Source organism: Bombina bombina, chromosome 5 (genome assembly GCF_027579735.1).
Source record: "Bombina bombina isolate aBomBom1 chromosome 5, aBomBom1.pri, whole genome shotgun sequence".
NCBI classification, from domain to species: Eukaryota; Metazoa; Chordata; class Amphibia; order Anura; family Bombinatoridae; genus Bombina; species Bombina bombina.
In genome coordinates this window covers 865,088,098-865,104,808 of record NC_069503.1, presented here as the reverse complement: position 1 = coordinate 865,104,808, position 16,711 = coordinate 865,088,098, and the positions used below count along the sequence as shown (strand labels likewise).

Below are 16,711 nucleotides of genomic sequence, written 5' to 3'. Positions count from 1 at the left end.
TCTGTTGAAAAGGTAGCTGGAAAGCCCACTGCAAGTGGGAAATAAGACACTCCCCCTCCCCCTTCTTTTGCATATGAAAAGACCCTTTACACAAACAGGAGCAAGCAGGAGAAGGTAGCTGACGGTATTCTCATAAAACTTTGGGGCTTGGTTAGGAGTCTGAAAATCAGAGCAATGTTATTTAACGATAAGCAAAACTATACAAATCTTTAAAAACAACTTTATGGGCTATATAAATAGATCTACAAAAAACATTTATGAGAAGAAAAAAATGAGTGTATAATGTCCCTTTAAGTAACTTTCCAATTTACTCCTATTATCAAATTGTCTTCCTTCTCTTGGTATGCTTTGTTGAATGAGCAGCAATGCACTACTGGTTGCTGACTGAACAAATAGGTGAGCCAATGACAATCGGTATATATATCCAGCCACCAATCAGCAGCTAGGACCTAGGTTATTTGCTGCTCCTGATCTTTCCTAGATAAACCTTTCAGCAAAGAATACCAAGAGAAGGAAGCAAATTAAATAATAGAAGTAAATTGGAAAGTTGTTTAAAATTGTATGCTGTCTAAATCATGAAAGAAAAAAAAATGTGGGTTTATGTCCCTTTAATACAACTCTGTAGGTCACTTTGCCATACACCGCCCTTCTCATGCCCCGCAATTTGTAATGAAAATAAATCAGTCTTGATGTCTTCCCTGAAGCAATAGAAACCACATGTAGCTCTCTGAGCAGGCATTGTGTTTTAAAGGGACATTATACACCCAACAAACCACGAGTGAAAGAAGTTTTTGTGTTATTTTTTTATATTTAAATACAGCATCAAAAGAAGATAAAGTTTGTCCATAGCATATGTGTGCATGCAGCTGAAACAGTAATAACTTTTACTAGAAGCATTGTTGCTAATGGAAGTATATTGCAAACATTCTTCCATTTAAATTAGAACCAAAATGCATTCCTGGCAAATTTGAACTTTCTATCCCTACGATGTAAATCTTTGAAAGTTTATTTGTGGTAATGAAATCTGCAATTGCTTTGCAGTTACATGAATATCGTATTTAGATTCAGTCCACCACCCTTAGGAACTACTGCCTGATTATTTTACCACCACATAAACTATTGTTATCACACAAAAATCACGGATTACAGCGTCACATTTCCCAGAAACTATTAAACTAAGTTGTGTGTAAGGTAACTAAGTATATTTTAATGCCAAGAGTAATCACACGACCAACCAGGAAGCTAGTCGTCGACACTGCACCAAGCCCTTGTTGTTATATGGTCACCATGCTCAGTTTGAAAAACAAAAACTATAGCAAGTTACTAGCAACAAAACACATCTCGCTCCTACGATGCCGAGCTCAACAAAAGAAATGCAAAGAATGTATAACCACGTCAGACTCAGAACACGATCACATGCCGCACCAGATAGACCACTCTGTGTGCAATTACGTCATTGTAATCCAATACACAGTGGTCCGATTCCTGTCAGCCACGTGATCTAATCTCACCTATAACATAAAACCATACGCTTGCGGTGGGGGTAAACCAATCTTGAAAACAGCGACAAAAAAAGTTAGCAAAAGCTAAACAGAAGCTCCGCCCCATCAAATGGCATACTCAATTTTGACCAATCACAAGTAAGGATGGCGGGATCAAGGGAGGACAGTTGCATACATGATTACAGCTAAAAAAACTCGATCACAGTAAAGAAGTGTTTTTTGATTGGTGCATACAACACGCTGTAGTGGGTGGTCGCAGCAGTCAGGTTGAGGGATATAGGCTTCAACTCGACTGCTAGCGACTGTAATTTCATGCTCCGCTTTCGCTATAGAGTACCGCCCACTAAGGGACTGGCCTCCTTCAAGCGGACACAGTAGGGAAGTCTGCAAATTAGAGCCGTTTGGGTTTGTGAGGAAGCTATCATGAGTGAGGAATTCCCAGAGCCAGGAGAAATCACAGCATCTCTCTGTTTCTGCATAAGCTGACCGGGGAACCCCCTATATAAGACGCATGCACTCGCTCTCTTTTATAGCTCGTTGGTTTCCTTTGTGCCAGAACTCGCTACTGTTTCCCTGGTGTCACCAATCCTTGTATACCACAAGCTGTAATTCACCTCACAACCCACTTTATTATTTTAAATTTAAGTCCACATCCACCTTCTTCCCCATTACTCAAACTATAACCCTCAGGTCCAGTTTCATTGTCAGTGCTATCTTGTCACGGTACACACCCCCATGTAACCGCAGGATGCGTATGTGCTTCTGTGTCTGTCACTTCCAGACCGTGATCTCTGGTATTTACCCTCCCATTGTCATTAATATCTGTCAGCTCTCCTCCCCCTATCACTGTTAAATCGTCCAGCCTCCCATATCACTCGTGCCCTTCCCCTTCTTGCATTGCTGCTGTCTAATTCATCTCCTCCCCGGGGGTCTGTGTCAGGTCTTTCCTTCCCGCATCTCCTCTTTTCTTTCCTCCGTGTATCCTCCTCCCCCCCTCCCGTCACCCGATGGGATTGCCTTCCCGGAGTTATCAGGCCGCCCGGGAGCTCCGCTGAGAGCAGCCTTTATCTCCCCCGGGCATCATGCGGCCGCTGTTGCGGAGGCTGCTACGGGTCTCCAATCGATCCATCTTCGCCTTCCTGTTCTTCTTCTCGTTGTCATCGTCTTGCCTGTACTTCATCTATGTGGCCCCCGGAATAGGTGAGTGGTGATAGCCTACTGGCCAGTTGGTTTGCAGCTAGAGGGGCCTACTTTTTGTTCTGAGCAGCTAGAAGGAAATAAAACACCTGCATTTTGGGGGCTGAATACGCCTCACAGTAACTTGGGTCATATGCTGAGGATGTCTGTTTTAATTTTATTATTATAAAGACATTGGCAGTGCAGTTTCTCTATAAAGTATTTAATCCTTGTTTTAAATCTGTACAATGTTCTATACAGGGGATTGTCTACAGTGACATCACCTGTCAAAGGGGTACCACATAGTTTTCCACTGATCACACCCATCCTTCATTCAGTCACGTTTTAAAAGTGAAAATTATGAATTTTTAATTGTTTTATATTTAAAATATAAATATTTTGCATTTCCCATTCTGCAGAAAACACCCCAGTCTTTGCTTGACTAAAAAAAAAATAAAGTTCAATGTCATTTAGGTATAGTGCTCTATGCAAACACATTCTGACCATTGTTTTATTATTTTACAATTGGCTTTTATTAGACCAAGAATGTGGTGGCACAATAAACAGTTTGGGCATTTTATAGCCAGTTCCAGTAAATGCAAATCATTTGAGATATACAGTATATATATATATATATATATATATATATATATATATATATATATATATATATATACACTCTAGGCTTGGACTCTTGTTCTTGGTATTTTTGTTTGCAACAGCTCTTTGACAAATCACTTAAAATGGTATCCAATTTTTATTATGAAATATGGGGCCAGTTATTTAGGGCCTATAATTATAGGATAAGAAGTGTAGTTCTTTGAAACTGCACTCTTCCTTAGTGCCACTAATCTTTGATCTATATAGTTTGCAGTACCCATCTTGGAAAAAACTATGTAGTTAAATCGAAATTAATTTAATAATTTGTATATACATTATTTATTTTTTTACTTCTAACCTTACTCTACATATGGTGTGACATTTTGTCTATTTTAAGTTTGTTAAAGATTGTAACCTCCGATTTAGTAGTAGCTTCTGACAACAATGTGAAGTACTTTTGCCTATTCCCAAGAAAGCTTTACTGTCCCCTTCTAGCTAAACGTTGGCCTAACACCAAGTGGAGTTTACATTTTTTCTAATAAAAAATGCAAAAATATAAATGCACACATTCTTAAATTTAACATTATGCTGTATGTACTAAGTGGAATAATTCCATGTACTTTTATAGTAGTCCAATATCCTGTACATTTTCTGAGTTTATCTCAAGATTCATAAAGCGTGTAGGTTACATTAAATATTATAGCCAAAAAAACGATTGATTTAATGTTTTAAGGTGTTAATGACCAGCCTATAGTTTTAAGTGATTTCCTTATTGTTGGTAGGCATTATTTCCTTGTTTGCTTGGCTTTATCAGTAAGTAACCTGATATTTCAAAATGGGAGTATCTTAATTTGCATGGCTGCTGTTTGTGTTTGCAGTATGAACACAACCAAACAAGATCAGTCATCTCATAGTTTTGCTGTATAAAGTTGGAATATACTAAAAATGTGTCATTGTAAATAAATTTGTTGTGTTGATAAGTGTTATAAAATGTACTTTATACATGTAAACCGTAAAAAAAATCGTAGTAAATGTGATTCTTAATCTCTTTATGGTTCAGAAATATTTTGACAGTTATCAGGTTTATATTGAAATGCCACACTGCTTCCTAAACATTCTGGCAAGCTCCACACGTCTTTGATTCTGTACATCTCTATAATATTCTAGTAAATCATGTTCCATTCTGTGTGTTCTTCATGTTCTGTTTGTCTTGCAAATTTGTGATTATATATATATATATATATATATATATATATATATATATATACACACACAATATATCATAAATATTTTAATTTGTATAAGGTGCAGACCCTGAATAAAATACATTTTAAACGTTATAGGCAAGGAAGAAAGTAGAGAATACGTATACTCTCATAAAAAGATAGGGATTTCAGCACTCAATTATATTCTCAAGAAAAGAGGTATAACACCACTTGAATTCAAAAATACATATTTTATTTGGCTATGTCCAGACTCTGCAGGCAAACCTTCAAGGGGCATTGTGGCGTGTGACGTCATCTTTGTGTGCCTGGACTGGCATTCCAATACATGTGGATTACAAATGTGCAGCTCAAAAGAGGAACATGCTTTGCTCTTGGTTCCTAGACCGTAGGATTCCATTTGTGATCGTTCACTTCAGTAATGTATTGCAGTTTTCTTTGTTACTATGCTGACTGTCATACGGCTACACTGAGATGGTGGTGCAAAAAATATATGTACCACATTCGCGTTGTGTTGATTTTTTTGCTGGTCTCTCTAACTACATCAGTACATCATCTTGCTCTATGTGAACTCAGTGATTGTGATCAGTGATTGTTACAGCATTTATGAATGTTTCTATCAATGGCATTGTATGCCATTATGCCTTTATTCTAACTTATTCTAACTGCTCTATATACTTTGTGTGAATATGATTATGTTCCTTCACCATGTGTTTGCTATGGATGAACATAGATCCTAATTATTATCTATAATAGCCAGAACCACCGGATAGGTGGTGCTATCCTCTAGTATTGGTGTTGTTCATCCAGTAAGCATTCCTGTTTACACTTGTGCACATATATACATATGTTTATTATGTTCCTCTATTCTCTGGCATAGATCCTCAGGTTGTTTTCCAAGGTGACAGTTTCCAGTGGCTTTTTCTGGGTTACCCTCTGCGAGAGGTGTTGCCATTGACTTCTCTTACTAAGAGTATTTCTGTAGTAACACACTTGCATAGATCCTCGTTTTATTCCAAGGTAGCAGATTTCTGGCGGAGTACAGGGCTACCCTCTGGAAGAGGTGTTGCATTTAACGTTTGTTAAAATTTCTGCACACAAGTATATATACACATGTTTTTTTGCTATTATGTAACTGAATTTTTATTGCGGCTATGACGGTTTGCCTGCAGAGTGTGGACATAGCCAAATAAAATATGTATTATTGAATTGGTGTTATACCTCCCTTTTTTTTTTCTTGAGAATATAATTGATTGCTAAAATCCCTGTCCTTTTTATGAGAGTATACGTATTCTCTACTCTCTTCCTTGCCTAGAACGTTAAAATATATGAATGATCACACAAAAACTTCTTTCACTCGTGGTTAGTGTTTGGCTGAAGCCATTTATTATCAATCAATTGTGTTAACTCTTTTTAAATCATAATGACAACAGAAACTACCCAAATGGCCATGATCAAAAGTTTACATACCCTGGTGATTTTGGCCTGATAACATGCATACAAGTTGACACAAAGGGGTTTGAATGGCTATTAAAGGTAACCATCCTCACCTGTGATCTGTTTGCTTGTAATTAGTGTGTGTGTAAAAAAAAAAAAAAAAAAGGTCAATGCGTTTCTGGACTCCTGACAGACCCTTGCATCTTTCATCCAGTGCTGACTGACGTTTCTGGATTCTGAGTCATGGGGAACGAAAAATAATTGTCAAAGGATCTGCGGGAAAAAGGTAGTTGAACTGTATAAAACAGGAAAGGGATATAAAAAGATATCCAAGGAATTGAGAATGCAAATCAGCAGTGTTCAAACTCTAATCAAGAAGTGGAAAATGAGTCGTTCTGTTTGATAACATACTGCATTCATCTTGCCTTCAATTCTGACCAAATTTCCTGTGCCTTTGTAGCTCACACATCCCCAAAACATCAGTGATGTACCTCTGTGTGTCACAGTAGGAATGGTGTACCTTTCATCATAGGCCTAGTTGACTCCTCTCCAAATGAAGCGTTTATGGTTGTGGCCAAAAAGCTCAATTTTGGTCTCATCACTCCAAATTACTTTGTGCCTGAAGGTTTGAGGCTTGTCTCTGTGCTGTTTGGCGTATTGTAAGCGGGATACTATGTGGCATTTGCAGAGTAATGGCTTTCTTCTGGCGACTCGACCATGCAGCCCATCTTTCTTCAAGTGCCTCCTTATTGTGCAGCTCGAAACAGCCACACCACATGTCCTGTATTTCACCTGAAGTTATTTGTGGGTTTGTCTTTGCATCCCGAACAATTTTCCTGGCAGTTGTGGCTGAAATTTTAGTTGGTCTACCTGACCGTGGTTTGGTTTCAACAGAACCCCTCATTTTCCACTTCTTTATTAGAGATTGAACACTGCTGATTTGCATTCTCAGTTCCTTTAATATCTTTTTATATCCCTTTCCTGTTTTATACAGTTCAACTACCTTTTCCCGCAGATCCTTTGACAATTCTTTTGCTTTCCCCATGACTCAGAATCCAGAATCGTCAGTGCAGCACTGGATGAAAGATGCAAGGGTCTGTCAGAAGTCCAGAAACTCATTGACCTTTTATACACACACACATACTAATTACAAGAAAACAGATCACAGATGGTTACCTTTTAATAGCCATTCAAACCCCTTTGTGTCAACTTGTGTGCATGTTATCAGGCCAAAATCACCAGGGTATGTAAGCTTTTGATCAGGGTCATTTGAGTAGTTTCTGTTGTCATTATGATTTAAAAAGAGTAAACACAGTCGATTGATAATAAATGGCTTCAGCCAAACACTAACCATGAGTGAAAGAAAAGTTTTTGTGTTATCATTCATATTCTCTGAAAAATTGCCAAAAAATCATAAATTCTGCCAGGGTATGTAAACTAAAGAGCACAACTGTATATAATGTGTGTGTGTTTTTAAAAATAAAATATATACTTTTAAAGAATTGTGGACTTTCCAAACCCTACGATAATTTGAAGTGCAGACTGAAGACCTTATTAGCCTAACCCTGTTACAAGTTATTGTTTAATCTAGTGTTTTTTTTTTTAAAACAAATTTGTAAAATAAAATCGTATTTTTTGAGATTTTTGGAAGTCTGAGCTTTAATTATCCAGCTCACAGCAATAAGAGCAGTCAAGAGGATTTCCCCTGCTCTTTGGATCAGTGAGCTGGGACACAGAGTTCCCAGTACGCCTCACTAAGCACAATTGGGTGCTGCCACACTTGTGAGTATGTTTTGATAAGTGTATATACCAATCTCACATATCATCAGTGTTACACTAGGAGGCATCCTTGTTTGTGATTCCTTTTCACAGAAGTCTATTGTTTAATCCAGAGCTGCGACAGCTAATCGATTTATAATCCATAATAATCGATTATGAAAATAATGTCAATGAATCTCATTATCGATTAGTTGGTCTGCGATAAGTTGGTTTGCACACAGCACCAGCTGTTTCCCTCCGATGAACTCCTGCACATGGTATTGTGCTTCATGGTTTTATGTCCTTAGCCTAAAGCAGTGTTTTTCAACCAGTGTGCCGTGGCACACTAGTGTGCCGTGAGAGATCCTCAGGTGTGCCACGGCATACTGACAACAGTGTGACATATTTTTTAAACTTTGCTTGTTTTTTACTCCCAGTGCAGGGGTAGTTTGTAGGAGGCATGGCATAACAGCACAATACATACAGTATGTGTGTGTTTGTGTGTATATGTATATATATGCTGTATTAGGCTACAATGTGTGATTTTTTAAAAATTTTTGGGATGGTGGTGTGCCACAGGATTTTTTAATGTAAAAAAGTGTGCCACGGCAAAAAAAAGGTTAAAAATCACTGGCCTAAAGAATGTCTACAGTTGTTTACTTTTTCAGGACAGTATAAGTTTTCTTTTTAAGTTTACAACTACTCCTGGCTTATGTGCAAACCAGAAATAATAGGAGTCATCATTTGGATTGTTAATATTAAATCAGGGGATTTTGGACTATGCTTTGCATGATATAGTGCCAAGCTTTTTATTTACACCTAGCCCTAGATTGATGGAAGTTATTTGAATTGATGTGCACTATTATCTGTTTGCACAGTTGTTAGCAGATTGCATGCAATTGCTGATTAGATGTACTGTATAGCTAACTGTGTAAGGCTTTGTCCTGTTATTTATATTATAGTCCTTAGCACTTTTTTTTAATAGTTTTTATTTTAATAAATTGTGATTTGTACAAGATTCAACCTCCTATAAGTATATATTTGTTATTTTAAGAGCGGACTAGATATTTTTTTCCCTAACCTGGTTAGTTACCATTGCATATAGAAATTTAAGATATGTTTGTTAGAATGAAGTTCAGGCTTACTTTATTGAGAGGCCCATTGCCAAGGAGGATAACACTTTACATTGGTGGAGAGCTAACAAAGATAAATATCCCACATTGGCAAAACCCTACTTATGCATCTCAGACACCTCAACACCATCTGAGTGCCTCTTCTCTGCTGCAGGCAAAAAGAGACCAAGCCCCAGCCAGGAGCATGTGGACATGTTGACATTTTTGCATTTCAATGCAAAGTTTCTGAAAAAGTGAATAACAGAATGTTATAAGCAGTGATAGTCTACCTCTTTCTAGTTCTACCTCCTTTTCAGTTTATAGTTTGGTTTTGCTTAATTATAAAAATGTGTTCTGCTAAAAAAAATGACAAACAGTTGTGTAAATGTAAAGTTTTAGTCAGAAGTTTTTTATATTTGTAACACTCAGTATGTGTATTTTATTTTAAATACAGGAAAACATTTTTTTTTTTTATCCGATTAGTCAATTAATCGAAAAAAATAATAATCTGCTGATTATGAAAATGATCTTTATTTGCAGCCCTAGTTTAAAGTGAAGGTCAATTTTCATCAATGAAAGCGCCCCTGTTTTTAAAAGTGTTTTTAAAAACTGGGCACTCATTGATGGAAATTGACCTTCACTTTAATCAGTATAGTAACTCATTTATATTTGTCCCTAACTGGTCTCAGCAGAAGAGATTGAGTGAGTGTTTTTTTTTTATTATTTTTAAACCACTGGTACAACGTGGTGGTGCCCATTATTTTATGGAAATCTTTAGTATTTTAAACAACGAATATAATTATAAAACAGACTGTGCCAGTGGTGGATATAAAACATATACATCATTGTCTTTCTTTTGTCTGTTATTTTTCCCCCCCGCTAAGCCAGTGTTATCAATCAAAAAATAATTATATATATATATATATATATATATATATATATATATATATATATATATATATATATATATATATATATATATATATATATATAAACATTCTCATACTTTCTCCTTTGTGATGTCTCTGGCGCTTGCTGAGTATACCAGGTAATATGTTCACTGTGCTTAAGCTTGCATGGCTATGTTTGATTGTTATTAAAACTGGTGTCTCATGTGGTGCAGAATGGGGTGTTTGAAAAATATGCAAGATTTTATAGTGAAATAAAATATTCTGAATAGTAATTAATTTAAAAATGTTACATCTTTGTCACATATACTTAAAGGGACATAAAACCACACATTTGCAATCTTCAATGTGAAAGTGAGCACGTCTTGTAATAGTTAAAGTTGATATTTGTGCATATAATATTATGGAAGACGGAAGTCCTGCCTTTTTTAAAATTTCAATTTTCAACTAATAAAGTGAAGGAAGTTAAAGTGAAGGTCAATTCTTGCTATTAACAATACACCATGTTAAACTTTAAGTTAAAAATATTGCACTCGCTGATTTTATATGTATAAAAAACGAATCCATTTCAAATAAAATCTATTTATAATATACCTCCGTTATCGCGATTAGCTCCGCCCCTACCACACTTCCTTATTGTGCTGTTATGATGTTGCTTTGTTTCTTACAAGCGCTCGTGCACCCGTGTTTTTTTTCAACTGCGCATGCGTATCGTCAACTCAATAGCGCATGCGTTTCATCCACGTAACTTTGTATGCAATGTATAAACCCAATTCTATCATTCATTGCTACGGAAGTCTGTCAGTCAGTCACTCGCAAGATCGCTCTGCACCCTCTAATAGAGCGAGAGAGCGTTGCTGTTGATTCAATGTTTCAACAATTGCGAGAGCGGACAACGCATGCTCGAAACATGAACGAGCATTCCGATTATGACGCGCTGTTTTTTAAACGCATGCGCAGACGGTTTGAATGACGAAACAGAAAAGGGGCTGGACGCCACGGGGGTAAACAATAGATAGGATAGAAAAACTGTCAATCAATAACGGCAGTATGGCGGGCGGATTATACAGGCGAAACGGAGCCGATTCAACAAGTAAAAAATATAACTTTTCATTGTATCTAGATATAATTTGATGAATGAACATCATACTGAATTTAGCAAACATATTGAAAAATGCTAACCAAAACGCCAGACTTGACCTTCACTTTAAAGCTGTCATTGTCAAAAAGAAAGTGGAATGAACATTTTTACACTAAGGAAATTTGGTGTGTGTTTTTATTTTATTTTTTAAATTCTACTTAAAAATGTAAGCAATTAATGATCCAATGTAATGCAGCAGCTTAGATGTTAAAACCATTATTAGCATTGTACAGAGTTAATTTAGTATGGGGAATACAAAAGGAAATCAATGTAAACAGCTTCTGTGAAATGATTAACGGGACAGTCTCATCACTATGTAGAAGTAGTGTTTGAGAGCATTTTATTGTTGGACTATTGTTGGCTTTTAACTATGTGTTTAACTTCTGTAGATGAACGGGAGAGGTACAAGCACAAACACACAGGTGAAAACAATGCACCAGGCACCTCCACAAATACAGATGCAAATGCAGACCAGATCCACACTATATAAAATATCACTAGACAATGTAATAAACATTTCCAATTACAAATTAATAGAAACAAAAGTGTTAAGCAAAGGACTTAGTTTTGTACCCTCCTCCAATTTTAACTTGTTTCAGACGCTATTAGACGTCAACAAATTAATTAGAAATTTAACCTTGAGGAAGTTTTATAAAAACAATGAATTGGAGGAGGAGGACAAACAAATGTTTGATGAGAAAGGAGAATCCTGATTTACATTTAATGAAGTATGTGACTTAGCTACTATGAATGACCTATACTCAGAGGGAGCGGTAGGTCCAATAGAACCTGCAACACTACCGAAATTAAAAAATAAATCATCCTTTTACCTCATTCATACGAGAGGACACACATTAGAAGCCTTTCAAAAAAGGGTAGAGAAAGATCTTACGGATCTATCAGAAAAAGCAATTATAACTAAGCCTAATTTGACAAGAAAAGAGAGAGTGGCCCTAAAAAGTCTACAAGAAAATAATGACTTAGTCATTAGGGCCGCAGACAAAGGAGGTTCGGTAGTGCTGATGAGTAGAGAACAATTTGTAAGTGAAGCCAGGAGACAACTAGAGGATAGGGAACAATATTTTCTGTTGAGATATGATCCCACATTGAAATATGAAAGGGAACTATTGTTGTTATTGGATGAAGGAAAATATATTGGCATTATTGATGAGAAAACCATGGAATATCTAAAGGTACCAAATCCAGTGAGACCTGTATTTAACCACCTTCCAAAGATACATAAATTAGGGTCCCCTATACAAGGGAGACCTATAATCAGTGGAATAGGCTCCCTAAATGAAAGATTGTCGCAATGGCTAGATGCTATTTTGCAACCATTTGTAGAAGACTTGTTAAGTCACTTACAAGATTCCAAACATCTATTGGGCCTGCTAAGTGAGCAAAGGTGGAACAGTGAGATGCTATGGCTTACAGTTGACGTAAAGTCTCTGTATTCCTCCATACCTCACACAGAGGGACTAAAGGCAATAGAGTATTTCCTAATCAGATCAGGTCATTTTAGCAATGAATTTTGTGATTATATTCTTAAAGTAACAGACTATTTACTAACACATAACTATTTTTGTTTCGATGGTGAGTTCTTTCTCCAGAGGTGTGGAACTGCTATGGGTGCAAAATTTGCACCATCCTACGCTAACCTCTATATGGGGTGGTGGGAGCAGTTCCACATCTTTGGAGAGGGGAACTCGCATAGGGACAGAATAGTATTTTATAAACGCTTTATAGATGATCTGATACTGATTTGGAAAGGGAATGAACATGAATTGAAAGATTTTATGGAGGATTTAAATGTAAGCACCAAAGGCCTTAGCTTTACATATGAGTCAAACAGAACCAGTATAAATTATCTAGACATTACTCTGACAGGAGTCCCCGATGCAGATGGAGGACATATTGAAACCCAAGTCTTTAGGAAAGAAACTGCCAAAAATACTATCTTACATGCAAAGAGCAGTCACCCTAAACGGGTGTTTAAAGCTATCACCAAAGGACAATTTATAAGGACGCTTAGGAACTGCTCAGAGAAAGAAACATTTAATAGACAGGCTAATGAGCTAACAGAGAGGCTAGTATCTAGGGAATACCCCAGAAAGATGGTAGAAGGGGTAAAGAAGGAAATTGTAGAACGTAATAGAAGTGAACTTTTGTCAAAAAAAGACAAAAGTAGAACTTCAAATACCAGGTTTAACAAACAAGGAGTAACATTTTTGACTACTTAGAGTGAACAATATGGCCAAATTTGTGACATAATTTCCAGACATTTCCCCATGCTTACAGCAGATGAAGATCTAGCTGACACGGTAAGGAAGGGCTGCAAGTTTGCTTTCAAAAGGGGTCTCACTATTCGCAATAGAGTAGCACCCACAAATTTAAAGAGCATTAACCAGGGTAGACAGAGTTCATGGTTAGACACCAAAGGAGTATACAAATGTCACAACAAAGATTGCATTGCCTGCTCACATGTGGAACAGGGCAATGGATTCCATAGTGAGGTCACTAATGAAACATTTTCACACAATAGGTGTTACAATTGTAGACAAACTTATGTGGTCTACCTACTAACTTGTTCATTTTGCAAAATACAGTACGTTGGCATGACCTCAAGAGAAGTCAGGTCACGTATACGAGAACATGTAGGGAACATAAAGTCAGGTACATTAACAACACCACTGATCACACACTTTAAATATAGACACAACAAGGACCCTAAAAGCCTAAAGTGGACCATAGTGGAAGATATCCCCATACCAAAAAGGGGGGGAGATAGGGACAATACTCTGGCTAGACAAGAGGCCTATTGGATCCTGAGACTGAAAACCAGGAAACCAATGGGTTTAAATAGTGAATATGATTTAATAAATTATTGGAACTAAATTTGGTGAAGATGAATATAAAGATGGGAGGAATATTTCTCAAAATTTAATTATACACACACTCATTTCTTATATTTAATCTAGTTTAAAAAACTTAAACAGATGTGATAAATATTTAGTTATTTACACAAGAGATTGGTGGAATATTGTATTCACTGAATTGAAGGATTACATGTTTGCAATCTAATGTTCAATATTTCCCTTTGTCATCTTGCTGGTGTTTCTAATAACATTATTAAGTACATCATTATATATACTATCTAACATGTTTCAGAATTAATTGAATAAAGGTGCTAGTAAAGAGAGAAATAATGAGGTTGAAAGGATTGATAAAAGTATACAGAAAACTTTATCCATAGCTAGAATATAGTTTAAGGTAGCACTTGAAGTTTAGTTAAATGGTTAAGTCCAGGTAAGGGTTAACTGTACATCCACAATGTTCAAACAGGGAAAAATAAGGTATTGGCTAAGATGTCATTTTCATTTAACCTATTAAATGAAGGTATCAGCTATTTAAGGAGAAGCTAGGCTGTCACTAATTAAGCTATGATTACGTCAGAAGTAGCCGAAACATGTCAGCATTAGTGACAAAGCCTACCTGAGGATGACTGTAACTGGAGCTGAAGCTGCAAAATTGTTTTAAAAGAATTTTCAATAAAGGATATTTTAATCTACCTGCTGGTTTCTGGATCACTCCTTTAAATCGTCTATTTCATACTTCTGTAGATGAAGTCAGCTCCAGAAAAGCAATGCACTACTGGGACTTAGCTGAACACATGGTGAGCAAAAGGCATATATGTTTGTAGCTACTAATGACCAGCTAGCTCCTTAGTGCATTACTCTTTTAATAAATATATATATATATATATATATATATATATATATATATATATATATATTCCTTTTAAGATATGCACTCTCCATCCATTAATGATTGCCACAGTGCTAACAAGCCTAAATCCAATATTCATGTAAAGAAAAAACTCAACGGACTTGTAGATATATAATCCATAGTATTTATTCCAAAGTTGTCATAACAAATTCTTGTATCACATTTGACAAAGAGTCCGGTCCGGTACCCGAAACGTTATGACAACTTTGGAATAAATATTATGGATTATATATCTACAAGTCAGTTGAGTTTCCAAGTTATAACACAAGCACTCACTGGACTTGATACAGATTAAATAAAAAGTGTTTTGTTGCATATAAACAAGTGACGTTTCGGGTTGTTCACCCCTTCATCAGACCAACGGTTGGTCTGATGAAGAGGTGAACACCCCGAAACGTCACTTGTTTATATGGAATAAAATACTTTTTTTTTTTTTTTTTTTAATTTTTTTTCTTTGAGAACAACAGTGTATACATACAAGTAATATACAGTACAAGCTACATATCAAGTCAACATTGCCATCTTAACATGTACCGTGAAAATCAGAATCCTCATATTTTTCTCCCCTATATAAATTGATATAGGTCACTCTTGGGCCTCTTGTATATAGACATATATAGAAACATACATATGTATATAGACATATATAGAAACATACAAAAGAAAAAGTTGCATCTTCATAAAGGCTATTGCTTTTAAGTCATATAGAAATAGAGATGCTGAGGCTACAACTGAACTAACCTATAATGTAAATAGTTTTATCATATTTACCATTATATCATGGAATTTATTCACTTTGGAGGTCAAGAACATATTATGTAGCAGCTATGTACTGTACTCAGATTCTTGGTTTCAGAAGACATCAATATAGCAATCATTTCAGATTTCACCTAAATAAAATCTATTTAGAGACCCTTGTTTGTCCTCTTCTTACTAGGTGATTATGTGAACTGAATATGAGGGTGTTACAACTGTTAAATCCTATCTGGCTAGCATATGTTGGTAAATTAGACCTATTATTTGAAAATGTGATTCTCTAGGTTGCTCAAAGGGAATCGGGAGATCTTGATAATAGGTTGTCAGACCTCCCCCCCACATAGGGAACCGAGTTGCATTTTATATATTGCTGGGCTCTATGACATTATGAATATAAGGTTTTATATTAAGGCTAAATGCTATGTATAGTGAAGAAAACTTGCCTTCCTTCCTACGGCTCCGGCCGCAAGCCGCAGAGACTGGAAGAATTTGTCTAGGTTGTATCAGCCTCAAATCTATTACCCTAATTGTCAAGGAGGAGATATCACCCACTATGAAACACGATGTGCAACTGCTAATAAAAAGTGTGTTAAGCAAAGTACAATGAAACACAATTAGATTTCACTAGGCACAGGAATCCTCTATGTTTAAAGTATAGCATTGACATTGCCTTTTTTGCCGCTAAAGTTATATTCAACAAGGGAAGCTGCTTGATCCGATTAGCATGGTATGATGATATCCACAACATAAAAGTTAAAGTCTTGTAACATGTGAAGTTAAAACATATATATCAGTGAGGACGTGCAATTAACCAACAGAGAACAAACAACTATATTTAATTATTGTCCATTCTAACCGTGTGTCACTCGTAATAACAAATAGCCAAGTCATCAGAGTCCCAGGAATCTTTTTTTTATTTTTTATTTTTTTAGCCCCAAGGCTTTGTTTGTAAGAAAGGGTAAGACTTGGTAGAAATCTGAGGGTCTCGGAGCTTAACTCTGGGGCAAGGGAACCAGCACATGGGGAGTCTTAATGTACCTGTAGCGATCGCTCCTCTGAAGTGACTCGGCAGCTGCGGGTACCTGTGTTCAGAAAATAAGTTCTCCGGTGGACAGCTGCAGAGATCATGGGTATCACGAGAGGCAACAAACTTACATGGTGCCTGTTTCCCTGCTTCGGCTCCTCGGGGGCCCCCCCCTGAAACCCCTTCTAACCTTGCCCGGCAAAGTGTGTGTCCTGGGCATTGCTGGACTTGTCCCCTCATGGATTGCCACGCTAGCTCCGCTCAACTTCTCCTGGTCCACTGTGTCAT

At 36.6% G+C, this 16,711-nt stretch overlaps 1 protein-coding gene across 1 annotated transcript in view; it reads left to right on the top strand.

The window, feature by feature from the left end:
- The first annotated feature begins 1,659 nt into the window (after positions 1–1,659).
- B4GALT6 (beta-1,4-galactosyltransferase 6) overlaps positions 1,660–16,711 on the top strand; it is a 334,120-nt gene continuing 319,068 nt past the window's right edge. Inside the window, exon 1 of the mRNA XM_053714999.1 lies at positions 1,660–2,702. Coding sequence (XP_053570974.1) covers positions 2,585–2,702 — 118 coding nt within the window. The 5' untranslated portion in view covers positions 1,660–2,584. The remainder of the gene's footprint in view (positions 2,703–16,711) is intronic.